The 24,382-nt window shown below is 45.3% G+C and overlaps 1 protein-coding gene across 8 annotated transcripts in view; it reads right to left on the bottom strand.

Moving 5' to 3' along the window:
* The window catches only part of SIPA1L1 (signal induced proliferation associated 1 like 1), a 338,644-nt gene that overhangs the window by 49,131 nt on the left and 265,131 nt on the right, over window positions 1-24,382 (bottom strand). For all 8 annotated transcript variants that reach the window (XM_064486079.1, XM_064486081.1, XM_064486087.1 and 5 more), the window contains 2 exons: window positions 24,077-24,351; window positions 15,779-16,048 (listed from right to left, as the gene is read on the bottom strand). In XM_064486079.1, the coding sequence (XP_064342149.1) occupies window positions 15,779-16,048; window positions 24,077-24,351 (545 nt within the window). The remainder of the gene's footprint in view (window positions 1-15,778; window positions 16,049-24,076; window positions 24,352-24,382) is intronic.

Genomic DNA, 24,382 nt, shown 5'->3' with positions numbered 1-24,382 from the left:
TGTTGGTGAGGATGTGCAGAAAAGGGAGCCCTCGGACATTGCTGGTGGGAATGTCAACTGGTGTAGCCACTGTGGAAAACAGTATGGAGGTTTCTCAAAAGCTAAAAACAGAACTACCATATGACGGAGCAATTCCACTCCTGGGTACATATCCAAAACAAAAACGCTAATTCAAAAAGATACGTGCACCTCAATGTTCATAGCAGCACTATTTAAAATTGCCAAGACATGGAAGCCATCTAAATGTCCATCAGCAGATGAACGGATAAAGAAGATATGGTATACATATAATAGAATACCACTCAGCCATAAAAATAGGAAAATTTTGCCATTTGCAACAACATGGATGGACTTGGAGGGTATTATGCTAAGTGAAATAAGTCAGGCAGAGAAAGACAAGGAGTATGGTATCACTTATATGTATAATCTAAAAAATAAAACAAACTAGTGAATACAACAAAAAAGCAGCAGACTCACAGACAGAACAAACTAGTGGTTACCAGCGGGGAGGTGGGGAGGGGCAACACAGGGGCAGAGGAGTGGGAGGTAGAATCTACTGGGTGAAGGACAGGCTACAAGGATGTCCTGTACAACACAGAGAGTATAGCCAGTATTTTGCAGTAACTGTAAATGGAGTGTAACCTTTAAAATTGGTATAAAAGTAAAAAAATAAATGAAAAAAACAAAGTTAATATGCTTACTTAAATGCAAGAAAAGGGAATGATGGAATTACACCCAGGCACCCTTGGAAATATCATCTATCTTACATACAGTGGTGAGAGGACTTACGGACAATGCATACTCTAGGTAGTGTGGAATGGGACAGTAAGGAGACCGTGGATGCTAGGGCCTCGGGCAGTGTGGTAAGAAACTAGGAAAAGGGGCAGAGTTTCTAAGCTCGTCCTGTCACCAGTCTTACTGCTGCACAGACCAGAGAAATAAGCGCTAACCACATGGCTCCATCCTCATGAGAACGCCAGGCTTAGGAGAGGGGTATGTGTGAGGGCAGTTACAGTGAGGTCAGAAACCAGTGGGGTCTGGGAACGCTAGCCCATCCCTACTTTGAGTGATGTGTTTTGATGAAAGATCAAGACAGTTATCTGGGTACCATAAAATGGATATCCCTTTATTTTTTTTTTTCCATGAAAACATCTCCCAAATTTGTTTATTCTAAAGTAATTGGAGGGGAACTGGAGTGGGGGGAAAATGGGAGGAGCAGATTACAAAGAAGAAAACTAGGTAAGGATTAAAGGACGACATGAATCCAAACATAACGAGACCACGCTCTCTTCTGCCTTAAGCGTTTGGCTTTTATATGCACCTAGTACAGAGAAACTTCAAACATAGTTTCATTTTGCAGCTGCTGTGACTTGTTTTAGTGCAAAAAGGAGGAAAGATGGAAAAGATGGAGACGGCAGCAGAACGTGAACATGGCTGGGGCCAGCGCAACATCTGGGGGCCTGATGATTTTTTTTTTTTAACGCTCTTCAGGGTAAATAAGTAACGCCGAAGAATTACATTTATGGTGAATGTTAAAATGTTGTTGCTTCTATGAGGAAGCGACAACACGATTCCACAGCCAAAGTCAAGATGTAACTTTTTGTATTTCTATTTGGAGCTTGCTTTTCTTACCCTGCTCTCCAAAACGAACACGAAGCTAAAATATCTCAGGCTAGTTCTCAACCTCAGCTCTTTTATTTGGCACATGTATCAGAAAATTCTACTTGGTTACTGGAGTCATCCCAAAGGGAAAAAATAGCATTTCCAGAAGGCCGGCATTCATTCCCGTGCCTTTTCTGCATTTACATAACTCAATTGGGGCTTTGTTTTCTGACTGTCCACACGCATAGAACACACAGACGGCAACTGGTGGAATGCCACCCAAATGTTTTTATGACTCTCGATGTATGTGCGGTGGGCAATAAAATTTCAGAATTAGCTCTTATTCTGATGACTTACTAGTCTTTCCAAGTACTCTAAATTTGATACCATCTCACAAATACGATTTGCGAATAGATCTAGTTCAGGGAGTGGGAGGTACCCGCCTGCCTGGCATGGACAGCCCACGTCTGCCAGAGGTACAGCCTGTGGCTGATTGTTAGTGGAGGGTGGGCCGCTTGCTGCCCCGCCACTTTTGAAAATGGGTAACCTACAGATGGGTTCACTTGGGAAGCCAGCATGCTAACCTCTTGAATCTCTGACCTCCCACACACCCTGCTTTAAGGGCTGTTAAGGCCCGGGAAGAAGTAATACAAGATCCCAAGTCTTTTCTTCTCTCTTGAGATAAACCCAGATCTTTCTACTTTCTCAGTCTTAATGAGCACCAAGCAGCCGGATGTTAGTGCTCAAACAGGTTTAGAGGACTAAGATTAATACATCTTTCACTGGCTGTGAGATCTTTCAAGTCCGTGGAATATAGGAAGTAATCTTTTTAAAGGATGCTGTGGCCACTGTTAGAAAGGAAATATCTAAAAACCTTTTAGCATTAACTTCTGTAGATTCTCTTCCCTGCATTTTTATAAATTTACCCAAGAAATAACTAAATGTTTTACAAGTAACTGGTATTAAATGTTCTCTAGGGCTAATACTTCCCTCTGCAGAAATAAAAACACCAGGGCTTTTTGATTGTACAAAGAATGTAGTAATTGAAAAAGCCATGACCATCAGTCCAACAGACAATACTCCCATAGTCCGCAGGACTGCACTCAACGCCAGCTCTCCACTTACATGCCATGTATTTCATTGCAACAAAAACAAAGAGTTGAATGGGAGGGCCGTTTAGGAAGAGATGGTCTAAGATCCCTATCAGTTCCTCATCTCCCAGAAGCCTTCTTACAACAGGAGAAAAGACAGAAGAGAATTGCCAAAAAATTCCCAGATTTCTAATAAAATAACCCCTGCCCTCCAGCACACCCCTCCCGTGAATCAACTCACACGACTACACATACCGTGTAAACATTAATGGACACATTAAATTGATCTCTTTAGACTGTGACTTATCAATTGATGGATGAGGATCTCACTCTCTGAGTAATTGAGGCTAACATTCTTTTCCATGAGTAGTCACGTATGGGTTTAATTATGCCTCTGTTTCCTGCTTTTTACTCCAAAGTGACAGCACTGCTTAGATGTGTCCAAGGAGATGAGGTCCTCTGTAACTCAAGTGCAAACAGTGCAGTGATGGTAAGAACAGCCAAGAGGGTTTCAAAGAGCGGCAATGACTGACAAATCAGATCTCTGAGTCCGTAATTAAGAACAGCATTTTACCACAACTTAGCAATTAAAACGCTATTCACCCAGGAAACAGGATCCAGTTAAAGTCTGTCTTTAGCAACGTACATCAGCCAGAATGCTTGCAGAATTCTGTTAAAAAAAAATTCTCTAACATGATTCTAGGTAACGTCAGATTCTAGGTAACGTCAGATTCTAGGTAACGTCATTTGAGTGCTACATCCAGACTAGAGTATGAACCAGCTGTATTCAAATTCAAGCAAGCCCCCCCTCCGTCTTTTCCCCTCTTCCTGCTTTGTGAATCAGAGCTACCCCTGGCTTGTTTTCTTTCCTTTTTTTAATTGAAGTGTAGTCAATTTACAATGTTGTGTTAGTTTCCGGTGCCCCTGGGTTTCTGACCAAATAATTCCTATCAGCTATTTGGACTGGATCATGGAGATCCTGTTCTGATGAGCCTCCTGTGACAAGATCAATTTACAAGGAATAACTCTCTTGTACAGTAAGGAAAATACAGCAATTCATCACGCCGAGATAAAAGGATCATCGCCTCCCAGCTGCTGGCAAGCTCTTAGAGGTTCACCGCCTGGCACACATCATGGGTGCCTCTGGAGAAGAGTCAGTTTTACATCTAAGGGTGACTGTATTGAACAGAAAATAAAAATGGATTGCAGATGGGACCAGTTACATAATTTGTGGGATGCAGTGCAAAATGAAACTTTGGGTCCCCTTGTTCAAACAGTATTATAAATTTCAAGATAGTGACAGCAGAGCATTAAACCCAGCGTGGAACCCTCTAAGTGTGGGGTCCTGTGCAGCTCACAGCTGAAGCTGCCCTGACAGCAGCTGCATGTGGTCCCCTCCACATAGAAACACGCATGCGTTCATCTGGCAGGGCCTTCCTGAGCACCGTCTATGTACGGTGGTAGATTTCAGTCGTCGAGTACGGTGGCTAAGTTAGGGGCTCTGGAGTCTGATGGCCTCAGTACTGATCTCAGCTCCACCAGTAACCAGCTAGGGCTCTGAACAAATCATTTCATCTCTCAATCCCCGGGCATCCCTTATCTGTAGAAGGGGTAAACAGCAGCCAGCTTACTAGGCTGTCAGGTGGAGAAAACTAACATGAAGGACTCTGAACAGAGCTTGGCACAGAATATGAGCTCAATAGCCGCCTACAGCTTTTACGTAAACTGGAAGTGGAACATAATTGTCACAAGGGCAGCTCAAACTGAGTGTAGAGGGGCTCAGGCAGGTTAGAAGTCAAAGCTTGTGGGGAAGCCTAGAGGAAAGGAAGCTTTAGGAAGAAATGAATCACGGCGGGGTAGAGTTCAGTGGGAGAGCACGTGCTTAGCATGCATGAGGTCCTGGGTTCAATCCCCAGTACTTTCATCAATCAATCAACCTAATTACCCTCCACCCAAAAGAAATGCAGAAATGCATTTGAGATGGGTCTCGTAGGAAACCAAGGATTTTCACAGAAGTCAGGAGTTAGGACACAGGAACCTCACGGTGTGTGTGGCTACCATGACGGCATCTGAGGCTGGAACACTTGACATGGGTGGGAGATCCCTGGGGGCAGGGACTGGAAGGACGAATGCCTCCTGCAGGGTGAGCCCTCACACAGGAAGCTGAGGAAGCAGAGACTCCAGCTGCTAGGCAACAGGGAAGAACGGAAGGTTCGGCCGCAGACCAGTAGTGTGGTCAGAGCCGACTCGTAGCCCCTTGGACAGCAGGCAATGCCCAAAGACTGTCCTTTTTTCGCCAAGGTGCAAGAGAAGTGATGAAATGAGTCTAAAATTAATGAGATTCCCACAGAGATAAGAATCCATTAGCCCACTACAAATACGAGTCTCTTTGATTGATTTTGACTGGTTCTACCCCCCACCAATATTCACAAATACTGCATGAAAAGAAGTCACAACCAAATCTTTTCTTGAGAAGCTAAGTGCTTTTTGAGGGGCATGCTAGGATTTTAAAGCCTAGAAAAAACAAACAAACAAAATAAATTCATTCCCATCCCATTATACAAACAAAACCAAGGCACATATGAGCCAAATTACAGTGCGCCACGCTGGCCTCTGCCCTGGCAGCTGCCGGTGCACGCCTTCCTCGAAGGGCCTCCAAGACCCCCACTCCCTCCGTACACTGCCCTGAGCTCAAGGAAGAGAAAACACTACATGACCTACTTCCCTTTCGCACACAACGCCACTGGTAACGCTCCTGGATTTCAGATTCTGAGTTCTTACAAGAAAAGTCCAAATCTTTTGCAAACTAGTTCCATCAATCACTTATAAGCATGTATTTCTGATCAGGGTTCTAAGCGGCACTAGACCTTCATCTCTACATCTCTACTTTTATTTTGTGCCATTTAGCTCCCATCATCATCTGTCATTTTCTAAATATAATGAGAAACTGGAAGAGTCAAATAGAAAGCCATAGATTGGGAGACTCTAGGCTATTTAATTAGGCTGGATTCTGATTCTCTCCGGGAGTGGGACTGGTGGGGAGATACTGAACTTGCAAGCAGGGCCACAGGCTATGAGTCAACCACCTCTCCTGCCATCCCTCCTGGTGTATTTGTGCTTGTTCCATTCTAAAGAGACAGGTCCAGAGCAGATGGTCCAGGGCCATCTTTGTGTGGCCTGAAGCCGAGTTCTGGTGGTATGGTCACCAGCTGAGCCCCAAAGTCAGAGAACAGACACCCTCTCAACCGACAGTCTCTGTCTCTGTCTCTGTCTCTGATCGATTCGACCCTGCTGACCACCCCTAAGGACACTGCCCATCTCATTATTTCACAGCAATCGCTCCTGCTGGGAAAAAGGAAATTCAGGCCACTTCCGTTGACAAGCTCTTCAACGCTAGGCAGAGCCTGAACTACCATTCCCTCACCACACCGAGGGATTTCCATGAGTGGACCGTTCATGTCCCCGGCTCTGAACAAGGGGCCTGCAGGAAAACTTCACGCTGATGACTGTAGGGGTGGGTCCTGGCAGCATCTGTCTTAATTATCACTAATTTCCACAGGTTTATGTATGTGTTGCGCGATCAACAAATCTTCAAGAAAACTGTCAGTGGTTTCAAATATACGACAGCAAGATAAATATATACAAATATTATATATATATATATACACTGTATATATAATATATATATTTAACCTCTGAGAGTTATTTAAATTCCTGATGTTAAACGTGTCTGTATAGTGGATGTCCCCTCATCAGGCAAAGGGCCCAGGACTCCTGTTCCCTTCTCCAGGATGGGAGGGCTGCAGCAGGACACGTGGCAGACCTGGCCTCTGGGTAGGCCTTCCCCATGGCAGGTGTGTGTGTGGGCTCACAGGGGAGAGGCTGTCTGAGGAAGCCTCAGGGTCACTGTGGGCCCCTACAGACCTTTCCCATAAGGGGTGACCCGGCCAGGCCTCCCTGGGTGGTTCTAAAGCAGAAGTGCCTTGAAACGGGGAAGCGGTCAAGACCTCAGTGCCGGGCGCACACAGGATAGCTCCTGAGTGACATATGGAACAGGACGCCCACCTGCCACCTCCTGTGTTCGCAGAATACAACCGCTTTCTGCAAGCTCATCCCTCAGGTCTGTCCTGATTCAGTAGATGGTTTCTGCAGCATTTCCTGCAACTTCTACAGCTGCCAGCTCCCCCGGGCTGTTTGTGGCACAGCAGGCCCCCTGAATTCACCCTCTCTCACCGGAGTGATCCAGGACACTGCCACTGAAGACAGCACAACCTGTTCCTGGAAACACCATGACCCACCACATGCGTGGCCTAGATTCGGCTGGAGACTGATTCATCAGCCCAGCCGAGTGAGCTCCAGCCATATTCCTGAGCACCCAGTTTGCACTGGCTCACTCTCACTTCCCCGTAGCTGTGTTTGGAAGAGCATCTAGAAAATGACCACAGTGACAAAGAGCAACCACCATTTTCTAAGCCTCACTTTGGCCTTGGCTTCTCCCAAGAGCTCGTATTGAAGACAGAATAACTATACTTCCTTAGTTAATCTTCCCAGTGACTCTGAGTGGTGGGGCTGCTGGCCCCTTTGATTCTTGGGGACACAGAAGTGTAGAGGGGATACGGGGCTTCCTACTGTCACATCACTCCCGAAGGGCGGGGTCAGGATGCAAGTTCAAGGCCCTGGGAAGGCAGGGCCTGCACTCCCAGCACCTCCAGGAGTTTCTAGGTGGGTTACACTAAGACACCAGTGGCTCCGCAAGGAGGAAGCTCCTGGGAACATTCCCTGGGCTGAGTGCAGAGCAGCTACTTTCAAGGCCCAAGGGATGGGCAAGCAGTTCAAGAGCCTGAGCTGGGGACCACGTGGGAGCGCCCTGGTCCTATTCCCCGGGTCACTGTGGACTTTGCAAAAGAAGGGAGCTGGGAGGTGTGCCGAGCTCAAGCCACTGGGCCCATCTCCTGAATGCTTAAAAAGGAAACATCTTGATCTTCTAATCTAAAAATGTGAACCTGCAAATCATCCAAGCTCTGATCCCAATGTGGATGGCAGAGTGTGCTCATTCCTTTGAAGTGTTGGGGAAAAGGAGTCTTCGGAGCCTGGTGAGTTTAAGCCAAGTATAGCCCTCTGCTTTTCTACCTTACCTTGGCCGACAAATAAAATGTCACAATGCAGTTTCAACCCCACAAAAACCAATGACAGGAATTCAATCAAGAACAATTCACATTCGGGGGGCAGGGGATGGGAGGGGATAGACTGGGATTTCAAAATTGTAGAATAGATAAACAAGATTATACTGTATATTATACTGTATATCATACAGGGAAATATATACAAGATATTATGGTAGCTCACAAGAGAAAAAAATGTGACAATGAAAATATATATGTTCACGTATAACTGAAAAATTGTGCTCTACACTGGAATTTGACACAACATTGTAAAATGATTATAAATCAATAAAAAATGTTAAAAAAAGAATAATTCACATTTCACTTTGAGTCCATTTTAGACAGCTTTACCCACGATATACTTTTGAAATATATAAAAACTTTTTAAGGTTTTTGCTGGGTAAGTAAAAACTTAGCCAACAAAAATAAAAGAATTCTACTTAAATCTAAGCTTCAATTTGATAGCTTTGTCAGATTACGGAGTGTTTCACTTTTACCTATCTTTTAGTTTTATAAAAATAAACGGATTTACCCAAGTTGTCACTGATGGATGAATGGATAAACAAAATTAGTACATACATACAATGGAATATTATTCAGTCTTCAAAAAGGAAAATGTTATGGACTTCATGTCTCCCTTCTGCCTACCAAACTTATATGTTGAAGCCCTGAAACCCAAAGTAGTGACTTTGGAGGTGGGCCTTTGAGAGGTAATTAGGTTTAGATGAGGTCATGAGGGTGGGGTCCCCACAATGGGATTAGTCCCCTTAGAAGAGGAGGAGACACCAGAGCTTCCTCTCTCTGTCATGTGACGACATAGCAGGAAGGTGCTTTCTACAAGCCAAGCAGGTCCTCACCAAGAGCCACACCTTCTGGAAACTTGATCTTAGAATTTCCAGACTCCAGAACTGTAAGAAATGTCCCTTGCTTAAGCCACTGAATCTACGGTATTTCGTTACAGCAGCCTGAACTAAGCAAGAAGGAAAACTGGACACAGGCTACCACATGCACGAACCTTGCACACATTATGCTGAAGTGAAACAGACCACTCGCAAGAGGATGACTATTGTATGATTCTACTGATACAAAGTCTCTATTTTATGTGCGGTACCTGGAGCAGCCAAATCCACAGACACAGCGGGGAATGGTCACAGCCAGGGACTGGGGGGTGAGGGGGCAGTTTTTGTTTAATGGACACAGAATTTCAGTTCTGGAAGTGCATGATGGTGATGGCTGCACAACAGTGGAAATGTACATAGGGCCACAGACCTGTGGTCAAAACGGTAAATTTGATGTTGTGTATATTTTACCACAATTTAAAAAAGAAAAAAAAATTATTTTCTCCTAAACTGATTTACTTCTGTTCCCACTTCTTTAAGGTTTTTTTTTTTTTTTTTTTTTTTTTTTGCTTATTGCTTCAATTACTAAATAAAAGTTTTAAACCATTCTAACTGCAAGCCTTTAAAATGCCAGAATCAGTGGTTGGTCCTCGGGACATGATGAATGAGACAGGCAACCTTAAATTGGAAAAAATGGGCAAATGAGATTAAAAAGAAATGCAATAAATTCTGTGAACGAAGGAGACATTCAGTGATACGAACATTCCCAGGAGGGGCCTTGAAGGCAGAGATGGGAGGAGAGTTTTGGAGAAATTAAAGGAGATTTCTCAGAGAAGCGCGGCTTGGGCATGGTGTTAAGATACCAGCAGTTGTTAAGCTGCTGAAAGAGGAAGCAGGAGGCAGAACAAGCAGAGCGGCAGGTGTAAAGGCATCCAGGAGGGAGACACCTGAAACAGAGGGTCGCTGACAAGCCCAGAGCCTGGGGAAGATGAAGCCAAGTTGGTAAGCCCACAGTGGGAGGCGGACCTGATACTGAGAGCTGTGCAGAAGGCTCAGATGAACGGTAAGGCCTGTGGAGTGGTTCCATTTGTAATAGGTTGCCCTGTGCAGTGTGCAGTGTGGGAGGGGAGAAAGCGGGAGGCGGTTCTGGCCAGAAAAATCTAGCGTAAAATGAGAGCCCCTACGGCAACGACAAGGAGGATACTTAAAAATGAGGGACTGGGGGAGGGTATAGGTCAGTGGTAGAGTGAGTGCTTAGCATGCACGAGGTCCTGGGTTCAATCCCCAGTACCTCCACTAAAAAAAAGTAAGTAAAGAAACCTACTTACCTCCCCCACGCCCCCCAAAAAAAGCTTAAAATTTTTTTTAAATGAGGGACTTGATAGAAGTGTCAAACTTGATAACTAAATCAAGAGTGTGGAGATGGGGACAAGGGGGAGAGGAAGGTGGTTATAAATATGAGTTTGGCTCCGGATATTGGGCAGAATGCAAAGCCCCTTCACCAAGGTGGGTAACGCGTGACAGGAAAGAAGCGGAGGAGGGACGGGGTGCAGTGGAAGTCACTCTGGACTGGTGAGTACAGGACACCTGGGTGACCTTCAAGTGCAGATGTCCAGTCAGTAGTCAGGCACACAAATATGCAATGTGAAAAAGAGGTCTGGACAAAATGTATACTATTAAGGAATTGCCCAAATGGAGATGGTGGCTGAGGTCAGTAAACGAAAGCATTTGGAGATGTCGCACAGCGTGGGGTTACAAGAAAAGTGAGGAGGGATCACGGGGACACAAATTTGGGGGTGAAGAGACAAATGCAAAGAGCTGACAAAAAAAAAATCAGGAAGGGAGTTTTGTAAGACAAGGAAAAGGAGTTTGAAGGAGGAGGGAGTGGCCAATGGTACTGAATACGCTGAGGACCGCAACATCAAGGGGCTTCAGAAACACGGCAGCCAACAGGAACATGGCCCGCGCAGTCCCTGGGAATCTCAGGCGTTCCACGACTCAGGGTTCCTCGTGTCATGTCAGTCAGCTGTGCCCCGGGGGACAGCATTTGAAAGCACAAGTCCTGAAACTTCAAACCACGGTCAATACTCCAAACTAAGGAAGCGTAAAGAATAAATGGGCGCTTGCTTGGTCTGAAAACAGAAAATGACGCAGCGAAGATTCTGAACGTAGAACTTGTTTGAAATTAACTTAGAAAACACTTCTTTAAAAATAAAGATCGAACGGGCACATGATGTTATGCTGTCTGAGAGGAGAACTCTGCACGTTTGTTTCAGCAGCATTTCCCGGGCACACGACCTTCATGCCCTGTGTGGCGCAGGTGTGTCTGCAGAGGGGGCGCTTAGGGAGGCGGCAAGTGTAATCAGCTATGACTCTGCAAACGAAGAAACCCTCTCTACCCAGCTGCTGAGGGCCAAACACAGCAGGGAGCGGGGAACAGCAGGGCATCCAGGTCACACGCGAAGTCTCCACGGTTCGTCTGCTCAAAAGTAACACTGTCCAGGTGGCAGAGGACAGGAGCAGCCACTGCCCTCACTCCCTCTCCTCTCTGTGACCCCCTGCCCGGCTCTTCCAGGAATCTGTGAGCCTTCTCCTTCGATGGTCCTTCTTGCTCTCCTCCTTCCAGAGCCGCCCCCCTCCACTGTCGGCTGCCCTTCCCTGAGGAGTTGGTGCTTTTTTTTTTTCCAGGGGGAGGGAGGAGAGGAAGGAGGGGAAGCAAATATTCTGTCCCTGAGAGGGGAAGAGGTGAGATCTGAGAAGGGGCAGAAGGAGGGAAGGCAAAGGCTGTACCTGCATAAGGTGGGGTTATTTGGGGTCAGGCCCTAAACATCCTACCTGAGAATCTGTCAGGGGAAAACAAGTCAAGGGGAGCAAAAAAAGGAGCCACTAGAGCCAGAGGCAGGACAAGAGATGGAATCTTAGGGGGCACCAGGGTGAACGGGTGGATCCAGGGACTAGAGGTGCATCCTGGGGGCTAGGGGAATGCAGCTGCAGTGTCTCCCCCTTCCCTCTTCCACCCCAGCTCCAGACCTGGCCTTTTCTTTTCATCCCTCTCCCCCATGACAGAAGCTGTGGCCCTGGCCATGTCACTGTGTTCCTGTGTCCCCTGCATGTTCCCCACCCTTCCCCTCCCATTTTGTGCTGACCCATTACAATAAATTAAAAAAAAAAAAAAAGCAGCACTGTCTAAACCACCTGTATGTAAAAAATAGTGCTGTAGACTAAAATAAAATTGTTACTTGGGGGGAAAAAAAAGTCTCAACGGTTCAAGAAGATCCAACATTAAAATATTTATATAAAGGTTGGCGACATTTCATCTACAAAAGAGAGAAAGTAAAATTCCTTCATATGCCAACATGCCTGTTGTTTACGTAAAGCCCCTGAAATGTTTAAACGTTTCTGAGCATGTTAACACAGATCAGGGTTTTATTACTGATCCCACATTACGTTTAAACACAGTAATGTGCCAAGTTCAATGTACCACAGCCAGCAATTTTTATTTCAGTTCTACCCTCACACTCTAGATAAATTTGAGGCCAGAAGAGTGATTATATCCCGTTATCTATTTTTTGCCAAATATTAATTCTGTGAGTGAGAACTACCTCCACAAATACCATAAACTTCTGTACTTGAAAAGCCGCCTAGACAGCATAAAGCTCCTATGTTTAAACCAAATAGAATCAGACTTTATTCTATTTAGATGACAAATTGGCGAGCTGTTCTTACCGCATCAGTCCCCCCAACAATGCATAGAGAACACGATTCAGTGAGAGAATTCTTGCTAGAAACTCAAAACACCGGCACCTTTTAGGGTGTCATAAAAATGGAGGCCTTGGTATTAAAGGAAAAAGATAATCTGTTCCACGAGTATTTTTTTTAATTGCTTCTAATGACCTTGACATCTGGGAACTTGCCTACAATTCAAGAAAAACTATGCTTCTACAAGCAGTAAATTAAGTTTCTATAAGCTACATGTTATTTAATTTTCATCTAAAACGAACCATGCTGGACCCAGCCATGGCGAACGAAGCAGGCAGCTTTGTGGGGCATCAGCAGAGTAGACTCAAGCGGCTGCTAGCCTGCGCTTAAACACAGCTGGTTTCTCTACAGTAAACTACAGTTAAACTCTCCTAACGTGAGGAGAAAAATAAATGGAACGAAACAGCCATGGAAAGGCAACACAGCTGACCCCTGAACACCACGGGTTTGAACTGCATGGGTCCCCTTCCTAGGGGAATTTTTTCAGTACATACACTACTATGCTTACGACCTATGGTTGGCTGAACCCACAGGAGTGGCGGGCTCTCTAAGGGGCTCGAGCAGTCGCACATGTTGGTATCCGTGGTGGGTTCTGGAACAATTCCTCCACGGATACCGAGGGACTATCCCTTAGCCTGAATATCAGGCTCATGGCACCATCGCTAAAGCAAGACTCAAGGTGCGGCGGGCCAGGGCATCTGCTGACTCTCATGATTCATCTCAGAGGTCCGCCTCACCCTCTCCAGACTGCCCAGGTACAAATGTAAATGGCACCCAGGGCAGGGCTGGCATGAAGGGGAGAGCAAAGGCCGAGGTGTGCCCAGCCAGTGGCCTCACTTCCACATCTCAGCGAGGCGTTCTGTTCTCAGTAAGACTATGAAGGGAATGCTTACATGTTTTAGTGATGTTTTACTACGTTTCATGGAGGAAATTATATTCCCAAGGACACCTCGTGAACGTGGGCATTCGTGGAGGACTCAGGAAGGAGTCCTGATGACTGTCTTTAAGTTTTCTATACTCAAATAATCCACAAACAGTAGCAATACAAAGTCTCTCAAATGGTACCTTCTATTTTTGATTAAAAATTAAAACTTATATAAGAAATCCTATTTTAGTAAAAGTTAGGAATAATGAGATAGGGTATCACACTCTTAAATTTTCACAAAAGAATATCCATCTGATTACCAGACCCTTCAAAATGAAGATCAGCCAAAAAATACAGATATCCTGAAAATGCAGAGCTTGGAAGCCCTCCATCACAAGAGCAGAAATCCTAGCCCAGTGTCCTGAAGAATACGTGAAACTAGGAAGCCTTAGTGGGAACTGAGTGGAGGTTAAATTTTCTGAAAACCACTGGCGGCCTTGCTCCTGCCACGTTCAGCTGAAAGCTTAGAGAGTCACAGGGCTACTCCCACACATCTTCCAGGGCGAGCACACAGACTCTCCTTCCTCTGGGTGGAGGTAAGCTGAAAGGCAGACACAGGTATTCCCAGGAAGAACCTCTCGGACTCAAAGATCTCCACTGGGAGGAAAAAAAACGGAGTTGCTGCATTCTCTAGCACTGCAAGCTGCTCGCACCATCAGAGGGGATTAGCTATGAAAAATATTTTCACTTTTGGAGGTCGGGCTGTTCAGTAACAAGCTCTAGTTTCTGCTGCAGAAATTAAATTCAACGCCTGATGACTGTCCTGGAGAGAAAGAAAACAGCACTGAGAGGAACAAAAGGTCCTTCTCTGAACGATGGTTTCCTAGGTTCATCTTTCAAAATGCGAGCCAGATCCTGAATTCCAGCTACCGCACACCTCAGAGAGAGCCAAGTCTGGAATGCGCAGAACAAAGAATTTATTCAGAGATCTCTTGGAGGTTTTTCCTCCTCGAAAATAATGAAAGCAAGAGGAGTCCAGATGGGAAGGTAGCCACTTTGGGAGAGGAATCTTGTACTGAGATAAACAGTGAGGCTCTGTAAATAACTCCCCAGGATTACACGAGGAATTTTAGAAAGACAACTAGGTTTTTCTTTTTGTTTTTTGCTTTTTTTTTTTTTGGTTGTCTACCTGTTTTTATTAAGTTATTTCTACATGGTATCCCAGTATTGATGGAACAGTTAAGTGACAATGTTTTATGCCTGGAAGATAAAAGACATCATCGATTTGGTTTTTAAAACCTCCAGCTTTCTACTCCGGATTCACACCGACGACTCCTGCAGCCTAGCTGGGACCTGTTTTCTTTGGCACCCTGGTCTTGCTGGACCTGGTTCCTGCTGCTCAGATGAGTCAGGCTCCCAGCCTGGCTCCACAGGGATCTTCCTTCTACCCACTGTAGCTCCTGGAACAGAAACTTCTCCCTGCCAGCTCTAAGGATTCCTGACCTCCCTGCAGGCTGGGGGCCACCCAGGGACGTGAGCAAGACAGTGTGATGGGGAAAGGATGGTCCACGGACAGAAGGAAGTCGGCTTCTTCTAGGAGGCGACCAAGCAGGTCACTGAATTAAAGTGTCTCCACCGTTAGTCTAGGTAATTCGGGGTAACTGAATTTATAGTGCAATTATTCAAAATGATACAGCCAATCTGCATTCACCTTTTAAAAGTACTTAATTTAGTGTAATTTTGGGCCTAGGTTCTTAGTTCACAGGGCTGGATTTGACAATGGATTCAAGACAGAAGTGCTCGGGCATCCTTGTGAAGAAGAGTTAACCAGTTATCATTTGTGAGGGAATCCTCTGCGACTTTCAATTTAACAACAAACCTTGGCTCATTACTTTCTGGGATCCCTTAACCCCTCGCCTTTTGCTTATTTCACAGGGCTGAGTGTGCTAACACGTCCCCTATTTTTTTTTTTACATTCCGAGCAGTGGAAATACGTGCTATACTTCTTGTCTTCCTTTCTCACAATCCTTTATTAACAAAGTGACACAAACAGACACTCAACCAAAAACCTGCATTCTGTTGCTACAATCTAATCACTCATCCCCAAAAGATGAAGACCGTCAAAGGTGATGGTACAGTCAGTGTCACCTCAAACAGTCTGCCAAGTTTTAGTTAAATGGCTATGAGGTGTGCAGTGACGAATTCTGCCGATACCACATGGGGACGAAAGAGCAAAGCACCGATGTCATTACACAGAGCAGAACGCTTTGCCGGAATGCATCTTCATTTACCCTCGCGACTTTAGAATGCTACCTTGCTTTGACAACCATGAGTACACGCATCTCAGTTTTAATTTTGATTTCTAGTAAAATACGGGAAGACCAACAGCGAGTGCTTATGGGCCAGGTACCGAGTACAATTGGGGTGGAGATTTAGAGCAAACCGGGAAGGCACACTCACCGCCTCTCCAGCGGGCGCCCGTCACTGGAGATGCTTCGAGGAATGTTGGCGGCTCTCTCCGGAGGAGGCATCTTCCCGTCTCCTTTCCCAGCATTCAGCCTCGAGGTCATGGGACTCGGCACCTGGGACGGGACTTGAGGTGAATGAGGCCCCTTGTTGGCATTCCTCTGCCATTTGTTATTATTTCGAAAGGGAAACTTGAATTCATAGGAAACCCCTTCGTTCATTTTGTACTCCATCACTGGCATGCGGTAGGTTTCAGAGCAACTCCTGGGGGAGAAGGCACAGAGAGAAGAAAACTCAATCTCGCTTTTTCTTGTTGGTGGGACCACACTGATTCACATTAACAGTTAAAATGGGTCAAACACTTCACCCTTGGCTTCAGACCATCTTTTAGTCATTAGTCCCCTGTAATTATTTTCTTTTCAAAAACAAGAATCTCAGGAAGTATTACACTAGTGTTATCCTTTGCTCCATCCCAAATATTGAGCTTGAGCTACAGAGTCTTGAAAAAACAGTGATGGTCACTGTGGTGGGGGTGGAGGATGTGGGTGGAGCAGGGGGCAGAGTCAGCACTGAGACCTGGGGAGGGAAGGTGTCAGGACAGTGGGGTGGGGGGGAGCAGACCCCTAAGACTGGGCCTCAGGAAACCATCAGCTTTACACACCCTTCACGGCGTACCACAACTGGGGATCTGAGAGGGTGTACAGTTTTGAATTTGTTGGGAACTCAACAGGCAAAAAAATAAGTGGGGAGAAATTTTGAAATCCAACCTGAGAGCCAAATTTAGCTCAGGAAAAAAAAAAAAAAAAAAAAAGACAGTTACTGACATTCAGCAATTATCAAATCATCAGGGAACAAAGCCTAATCTGAAATCAGGCCCTTTTTTCCCCCAAAAGCCAGTGATCCCCATGGCAGAGGTGTCCCCAGGGGGCAGCCTGAGTGAAATCAATGGCAGGCACCAATGTCTTGTCACTGTAGCCTCTTTTTGCACCAACATCCCAACCCCCAAACCTTAGGAAACGTGGAACCCACTTTCCATTCCCTTTACCCAAACAACCAAGGAAGGTTCAATTAATTCCTGACTTGACTGATAGGCAAATTACTGGAGAACCCTATTCCCATTAAAGCATGAACTCAAACTGTGCATTTGAATTTCATCACCAAGTGAAAAAAATGACTTTCTTTCTTAAAGGAATTTCAAAGATTGAGAAGCAGGTGGGCAGATCCGGAAAGGAAAGGTTAAGAGTAATTATGAAACAGTCCTGTAAGAGGCACCTTCGGGAGAGCAGGAGGAGAGTCCAGACCAGTGCTGTCCAACAGGAATACAACACGAGTCACAAAGAGGAGCCACGTGTAAGTGTAAAATGTCCGGCAGCCACATTACAAAAGTAAAATGAAAAAGGTGAAATTAATTTAATACATTTTATTTAACACAATATATTCCAAGTGCTATCATTTCAACATGGAATCAATAAATCGATATTAAGAAAATGAACAAGACATTTTACTTTGCTGTAAACTTCGTGTGTTTTTCACACGTCTCATTTGGGGACAGCCAAGGTACAATGGCTCAGTAGCCACAGGCAACTCGTGGCTCCTGTGCTGGCCAGTGCAGGTCCAAAGGGCATCCAGATGAAGGCCTGGTCTGGATTTGGGGAAGGGGCTTATGCTGGTGGGAGGACGAGCACAGTGGAAAGGGCCACCCTTCTACGACCTTGTCTCAGAATATGACTCCTGACATTTCAAACGTACCCCACCATGCATGCATCTTCTCCCACGTCTCCATGACAACTCCAGGTTTTGAAAAGTGCTGCTTTTGGAGCATCACTTGCTGGGGTCCTTGCCCTCCTCAGTCTTAGCTCAAGTCTCCAATGGGCACCGTTCCTTGGAGTTTTCTAACTATTCCCCCCAGTTCCCCAAACACCTTAATCCGACCCTGTGCCCAAGACTGCACTGCGCTCCTTTTGTGCTTTATGATAGTGGCTTTGAAACGTTTTGGACCGCAGTTCTTGGTGAGAAGTACATTTTATACTGTGATACAGCACAATCACAACCACACATACACACAACCCCCTTCCTTTGAAAGTGTTCATTCTACTATATTTTGTGTTAATCCATTTCATTAAAAAAAAAAAAACATTGGATACAACCTCCTACACTGATGTTATGGTCTACTTTAGAGGTATGACCTGCCATTTGCAAAACACCGTATGGCCCATGTGATGTGACTTTCAGCAGTTACGGACTTCTTATATAGTAAACCCTTCCTCTGAAATGAGGGATTATCACTTTAGGCTTTGATAGAATTTCTAGCGTTGATTTGATATGTCTGACAAAAATATGCCCTTGACATACTTCTCTGGTTGTTAACATAGGTGTTATACTGTGCTATATACTGTAGTTTATCTGAAGTCTTTCATTTCTGATCATATGGTATCTACCACTCTTGGTCTGGAAATACAATGCAAGAATGTTGCAGCCTGCCAAAGGAACGTTAACACAAATTTACAATAAGGCATGGAAGAATGCTCTCTCCACCTCAAAGTCAGGACTAGCTTTGCTTTCGTCTCAGCAATGGTCAGTTCGACTTGTGAACTCAATGGATCATATCGTATATGCCCCCTTCTGCTGACTGTTAGGAACCAACACAAGCACAGAATAGGTACAGAACTTAATCATGTTTTGGGGGCATTCATTTCTCACAAATTCCCCTCTAGGCCATGTTTTCCCATTTACCTTCCCCCATCCCTCACCCACCTCCCAGAAACACAGAGATTCCCTCACTGAGTTATCATTTTGCACCTTCATAGGCTGATTCAAATCCATATTGCCTAAGGGTAGCAAATAAATAAATAAATAAATAAATAAATAAATAAATAAATAAATAAATAAATAAATAAATAAATAAATAAATGTAGAAATAATAATAGTAATGTAATACCAAATAGACAAGTTGCTTTCATCTTTTGGGCCTTAGTTTCTTTGTAAAATGAAAGACAGAATTGATCACTAAATTTTCTTCTAGTTCAAACACTCTTTGAAAGAGTCTTTTAAGCTGTGTAACTTTTTTTTAATGATTATTATTTTTCATGTATTTTTTTTTACTGAAGTATAGTCAGTTTACAATGTTGTATCAATTTCTGGTGTGCAGCACAATGCTTTAGTCATACATGAACATACATATATTCATTTTCATATTCTTTTTCACCGTAAGTTACTGTAAGATATCAAGTATAGTTCCCTACGCTACACAGTATAAACTCATTGTTTATCTCTTCTATATGTATCAGCTAGTATCTGTGAATCTCTAACTCCCAACTTTTCCCCTCCCAAGCGGCATAACACTGAACACTAAAACTGCTGGAACACCCCATTAGCCAAAGGTTTTGTTTTCTCTCTAGTCTACATTTCACTCCCATCACTCTTCACATATTACTAGAAACCCTCTGCAGAGTCCACAATTGCAGAATGAAGGATGCAAAGGCCAATGCAGGGAGTGAAGACTCATTCAGAGAATGAAAAGCAAAGATTCCCCAGCGCGCAACTCCCGCCATCCTGCCACCTCTGGGTGCCGTCCACGGCAGGGCGGGCCACCCAGCTTCTTCTGATCCCTTCCTTATCTCTGCCAGATGTGAGAAAGACACGTGGAATCCAGAAGTGGGCAGTACACTGGGGACAAAGATAAAGCTGGCTGTTCAGGACATGCAAGAAAGTTCAGAAAAGGATTTTTATATTATTTCAAGTAAAATGTGATGTTGAACAACAATAACTCTAATGCTTACAGCTCATGATGGGCCAGCCGTTCATCTAGCTGCACGACACCCACTCTCTGAAGTCCGAGCGTCACCATCCCCGTTTATTAGATGGAAAAATGGAGGCCTGGAGAGATTAATCTGCCCAAGACTCCACAGCCAAGGAGAAGCAGCAGAGCCAAGAACTGAGCCCACAGAATAAGTCTCCTTGGAGGTTAGTCTTACTTCAGTCACTAACTGAAGAATACCTCTACCCCACGTCCGCAGACTGCACCTTCCAGTGACCACGTGTTTCAGGCAGGACACGGCCTTGACAGAATGGAAGACTCCATAGGTTTTAAGGAGCTACAGTCAACAGGAGTTACAATTTTGGTGCTAAAAGTGACACAAGGTGATAAGCTGAAGCTGCAAGTTAACTGAAAGCCACTCCATCTCCTTTCTGTTTTTCAGTCTTTTTATTCTAACCTTCTCCTTTCATTTCTTACCCACCACTCTCTCCTTTTCCCCTAAGATACTAAGAAATACGCATAGAAATCAGCTGAGCGGATCTGAAAAGGAATATATATACATATGCACGTGTATGTATAACTGAATCACTTTGCTGTACACCTGAAACTAACATTGTAAATAAACTACTCTTCAATAAAATTTTTTTTAATAAAATAAATTAAAAAAAGAAAACCAGCTGAGCAGGATGTTGAAACAACCTCACAACACTGGACTCTTGACTCAGGAAAGTTAGATCTTTGGGGAGAGTTATGTCTCTAATAAGACATGTGACTCTGGTGTGGAAGAAACAAAAACAAAAATTTAACCTTTTGAACAAAAGTTCCTTATCTAAAAAATGCAAGATAGAAACCAGGAGATTTCTAGCAGCCCTCCTAGCTCTAAAGCTGTAAGTTTTTGCACTTTGAAATACTTGTTTTTTAAAATGAAAAAAATTTGCAACCCTTACTTAGAAAGTAATTTGGTCCTTGCATGTAACTTGATTTTAGCTTTTCCTCTTGAATGGCCCTTGATTGCTTTCTTTAAAAACCACAGGCTAGAGGTCCTCAATCAAACGCCGGCCTGCCATAACCATGCAATACCATTCAGAGCATCACCACTGAATCTGCTATCTGGGTATTTCTCATCCGGCCAGGAGAGTGACTGCTCACGAGTCAGAGGTCATAGACATCAAGACATACAGCTGGTCATACACTCCGCTGGCGATGGATGGGGTGGGGGCCCCTCCTGCAGCGTGGTACCTCACTCCCTGGGGCAAGCCTTCTGGTGAAGCCAAGAGGTATGTCCCAAACCTGCTTTGGCCAGGGCTGATCGTCATGCTGTCATTCCAGCTGGCCCAGCTCACTCTTTGGGCAGCTCTTAACCTCTCCAACCCTCATTCTGCTCATTGTTTCAATGGCAATGGGGCTGCTATGAAGATTCTTTAAAGCCCAGCACACAGCAGGGGCTCAGAAATCTTGCTTTTCTTTCCCTGTCTCTTCTTCTCTTTAAAACACTTTACTCCGGAAGCAACTCACAGAGGGTCTGCTTATTTCCCGAGAACAGGGAAAAGAGCTCTATTTTACAGGTGTTACTGAAGCCCCAGTTTGTGGTTGTTGAACTGGCCTTTTCATTAAAAAAAAAAAAAAAAAACCCAAAAACCTTCCCTTTCAAAACTAGTGACTCCCACGTGAACATACATAGGTGTCTGTCATTCTGTACAATCCCCACGCCAGGTGCCCGTGACCCACGACCCCTCGGATCCCAGGACCCTGAGGAGCAAGCGGCAGAGGGACAGAGGGCAGCATGTTTCCAGGAGGCCTGCTCTTCCTCGAGCTGGAGCTGCAGGACCAGCTGACAGAGAAGAGAGTGACTAGTCAGAGAGCAGAGTAATTAGCTGCTAGGAAAACAGCAGTGGGGGCGTGAAGCTCGGAGGAGAGGAAAAAAGTGACAGAAGGGCATTATCTTATTCTGCTGAAAATTGCAGGAAGGTGTTAATGCTTCAACTGTTCCTTTGAAGTTGTTTCTAAAGGAGGGAAGGGGGGAGCAGGCTTGCAGTCCTCCAGAGGCAGGAGGCACGAAGAGCATCACTTCAGACCTGCATGTCTCTGGGGCCCGGGGGCATGTGCAGTGCGCTGAGCCTTCAGCCCAGCCCCACTCCCATGCCCTAACCCGACCCATCCCTGCTAGCTCCGGGGCTGGGAGGCAACGACAGTGATGCCCCAGAAGCAGGGCTGGGAAATGAAGACAAATAGGGCTGGTCCATTCAGGGCTATGCTGGAGCCGGCCCACCCTGTTTACAAGAGGGAACTGGGAGCATCTCTATCCAGCTCTGCGCTCGGTGGTGGCCGGCTGGTGGCTTGAAACCCGCCACCATGCGGGTATTTACACCGTGGGATTCAGCAAATACTACAAATGAAGGTTTTGTTTCCCCAACAGAAAGCCAGTTTCTCAGCATATCCCTGCTTTACGCTGGGACGAAAGCAAAGGATTTGTGTCCCACACATACTGTCAGCTTGTTCCCAAGCTGACAGTCTGGATTGTGAAGTTAGACCTCAATTTGCCACATGAGCTTGGGGAGTTACTAAACTTCCTGAATCTCGGTTTCCTCTCATTAGGAATAATAGTAATGCTATTACTTCATAGGGTTGTTACAAGGATTAAATGTGCTAATCCATTTAAAGTGCTTTTTTCTAGGGCCTGGCACGTTAAAGTCATACTCAGCAAATATCAGTCGTTTTAACCAATACATCACAGAAAACACATCCAGTGTCGTATTTTGTTGTATATGAACCACCTCCTGTCACAGACCTGTCTTTCCAGGGCCAGGCCTTCAGTCCCATCTTCACAGTAACTACTATTCACAATTCGATGCGAGAAATGTTGCCCAACCCATCCTATTTCCTCACACTCACACACACCTATTTCCTGCTCCCCCATACGAACTGGGGAGCCTAGAAACAAGGGGGAGACTCTGAGCAGACAAGGCAGGGTCACAAGATCTGCCGGCTTCCCCTTGAGCAGACTCGTCCTCAGACCAGCGTCTGCAACTCTGTACTGTGTGTAACTCAGGCTGACAAGTTACACAGCTTGGTTATCCTCTCCAGGGTACAGCTGCCTGTTTAGAAGCAATAAAGTTGACAATTTGTAGGCGAGACCAAAGGACGGAAGACGAACAAGAGGAGGATCACAGAGCTACTGGAGAGAGTCATAAGGACCCACATGCCTTTCTGATCCCCCTCAAGAGTCCATCTTGAATTGCAGTTCAGCAAAACGCTTCACATTAATATGACGTGCTTGAGGAAACCAGAAAAGACCCGGTTAACTACGGCAGATTATGTGTACAAGGAAGTTTCAGAATATACCCTCCCTGCCCTCAAAATAGCCAAAATAAAAAGCTCTGGATGAATACTTTGGTCTCTAGGGAAATCCAGACATCCAAAAGGGAGCATTTCTTCAAACTATCAGACAAAGGGGTTTTCACCACATCCTGACATTGGCACGTAACCTCTGGGCCATGTAGGAGGTAAGCAGTATTAACTACTACCCGAGCACAGTCTGGTCTAAAACACCTGGTTTGAAGAATTCAGGTATATTGACATTGTCACTGCTGCTTACTTTTCAAAGGACAAATAACCCATCAAAACTATTCATACATTCCACCATCTGATGTTCATGAATCTACGAGAGCTCAGGTGCAAGACTGGTTATATTTTTGGGGAAAAAAAAGCAAAAAGAATATTGTCTTGGCTTTAGGAGACCTAAAAATTAATTACTAAAGCTTAAGAGAAACTCCTGGATAATAATGGGTTCAGAGCAAATTAACAGATTGGGGGTGGGGAGACTAGCAAAAATTGCATGTGAATGCCCAAAAGAGAAAAGAAACACTTGATTAAATTTGTTCCATCAGGAAACCTCCCCAGAGACAGTGAAATAAAATTTTCAACAGTGCTGTTGGCTTGGCAGGAGCGAGGAGAGGGCTCCTGGGCTTCCCTTTGGGAAAGTCCGGGACCCAAACTGCCCAAGCATCCTGAGCAGGACCAGCTCATTTGAAGGCAGTTTCTGACACATGCAGATGCAGCTAAGAAAAAGCCTGGCTAAGTCACATTCGGCCCTCGAGGCTGAGATCGCAGGAGTCAAAACAATACTTTGAGTTCCGGACAGCAACTGGGAACAAATGGGAGACTGAGAAGAGGAAGAGTGTCATGGAATATAAAAGAAAAACGTCTGACAGATTGCCAGGCCGAGTGTCTTTTAACATGAAATGTTCAGTATTTCTCAGCTACTGGGGCCAGACGTTTATAAAGTGGATATTACCAGACTTCTCTATCTGTAGTGGTGCCTTTATACACCCAGAGACATAAACCCGGGGAACGGTCCAGGTTCGTGATTCTTTCCAGCTGCTGGTGCCCCATGCTGAAAGGGAGCTGTGCCCTGAGTCAGACTTTCCACCGAGGGAACTTTCAGCATCCCATGTCATCTAGGGCTCTTCACAACCCCCTACCCAGGTGAAGGCGGTCTCCACTGTACACGAACGGCCGTGGACCCTCAGACCTACCTCCGCGGGGTGCAGTCGTCATGTGGGGGGATGATGACCACCTTCACGGTGACGGATGTTCTCAGGAGATCGATCATCTGCTCGTGGCTCAGCGTGGCCACCGCCACCTTGCAGATCTCCACCAGCCGGCTGCCCTGCCTCAGCCCCGCCTGCCAGGCATAGCCGTAGGGCTCCACGTCTGCCACGATGCCCTCGTAGTTGACGTGGAAGCCAAGCTGTCCCAGCCCGTTCCTCCGCAGGGTCATCTCCACCGACTCACAGCCTTTTGACACAAACTAGACAAAGAAAGAAAGAGATCACAATTTA

This window comes from Camelus dromedarius, chromosome 5, assembly GCF_036321535.1.
Source record: "Camelus dromedarius isolate mCamDro1 chromosome 5, mCamDro1.pat, whole genome shotgun sequence".
Classification (NCBI taxonomy): Eukaryota; Metazoa; Chordata; class Mammalia; order Artiodactyla; family Camelidae; genus Camelus; species Camelus dromedarius.
Note: the sequence above shows the minus strand (reverse complement) of the source record. Positions and strands in the feature narration are given on the sequence as shown.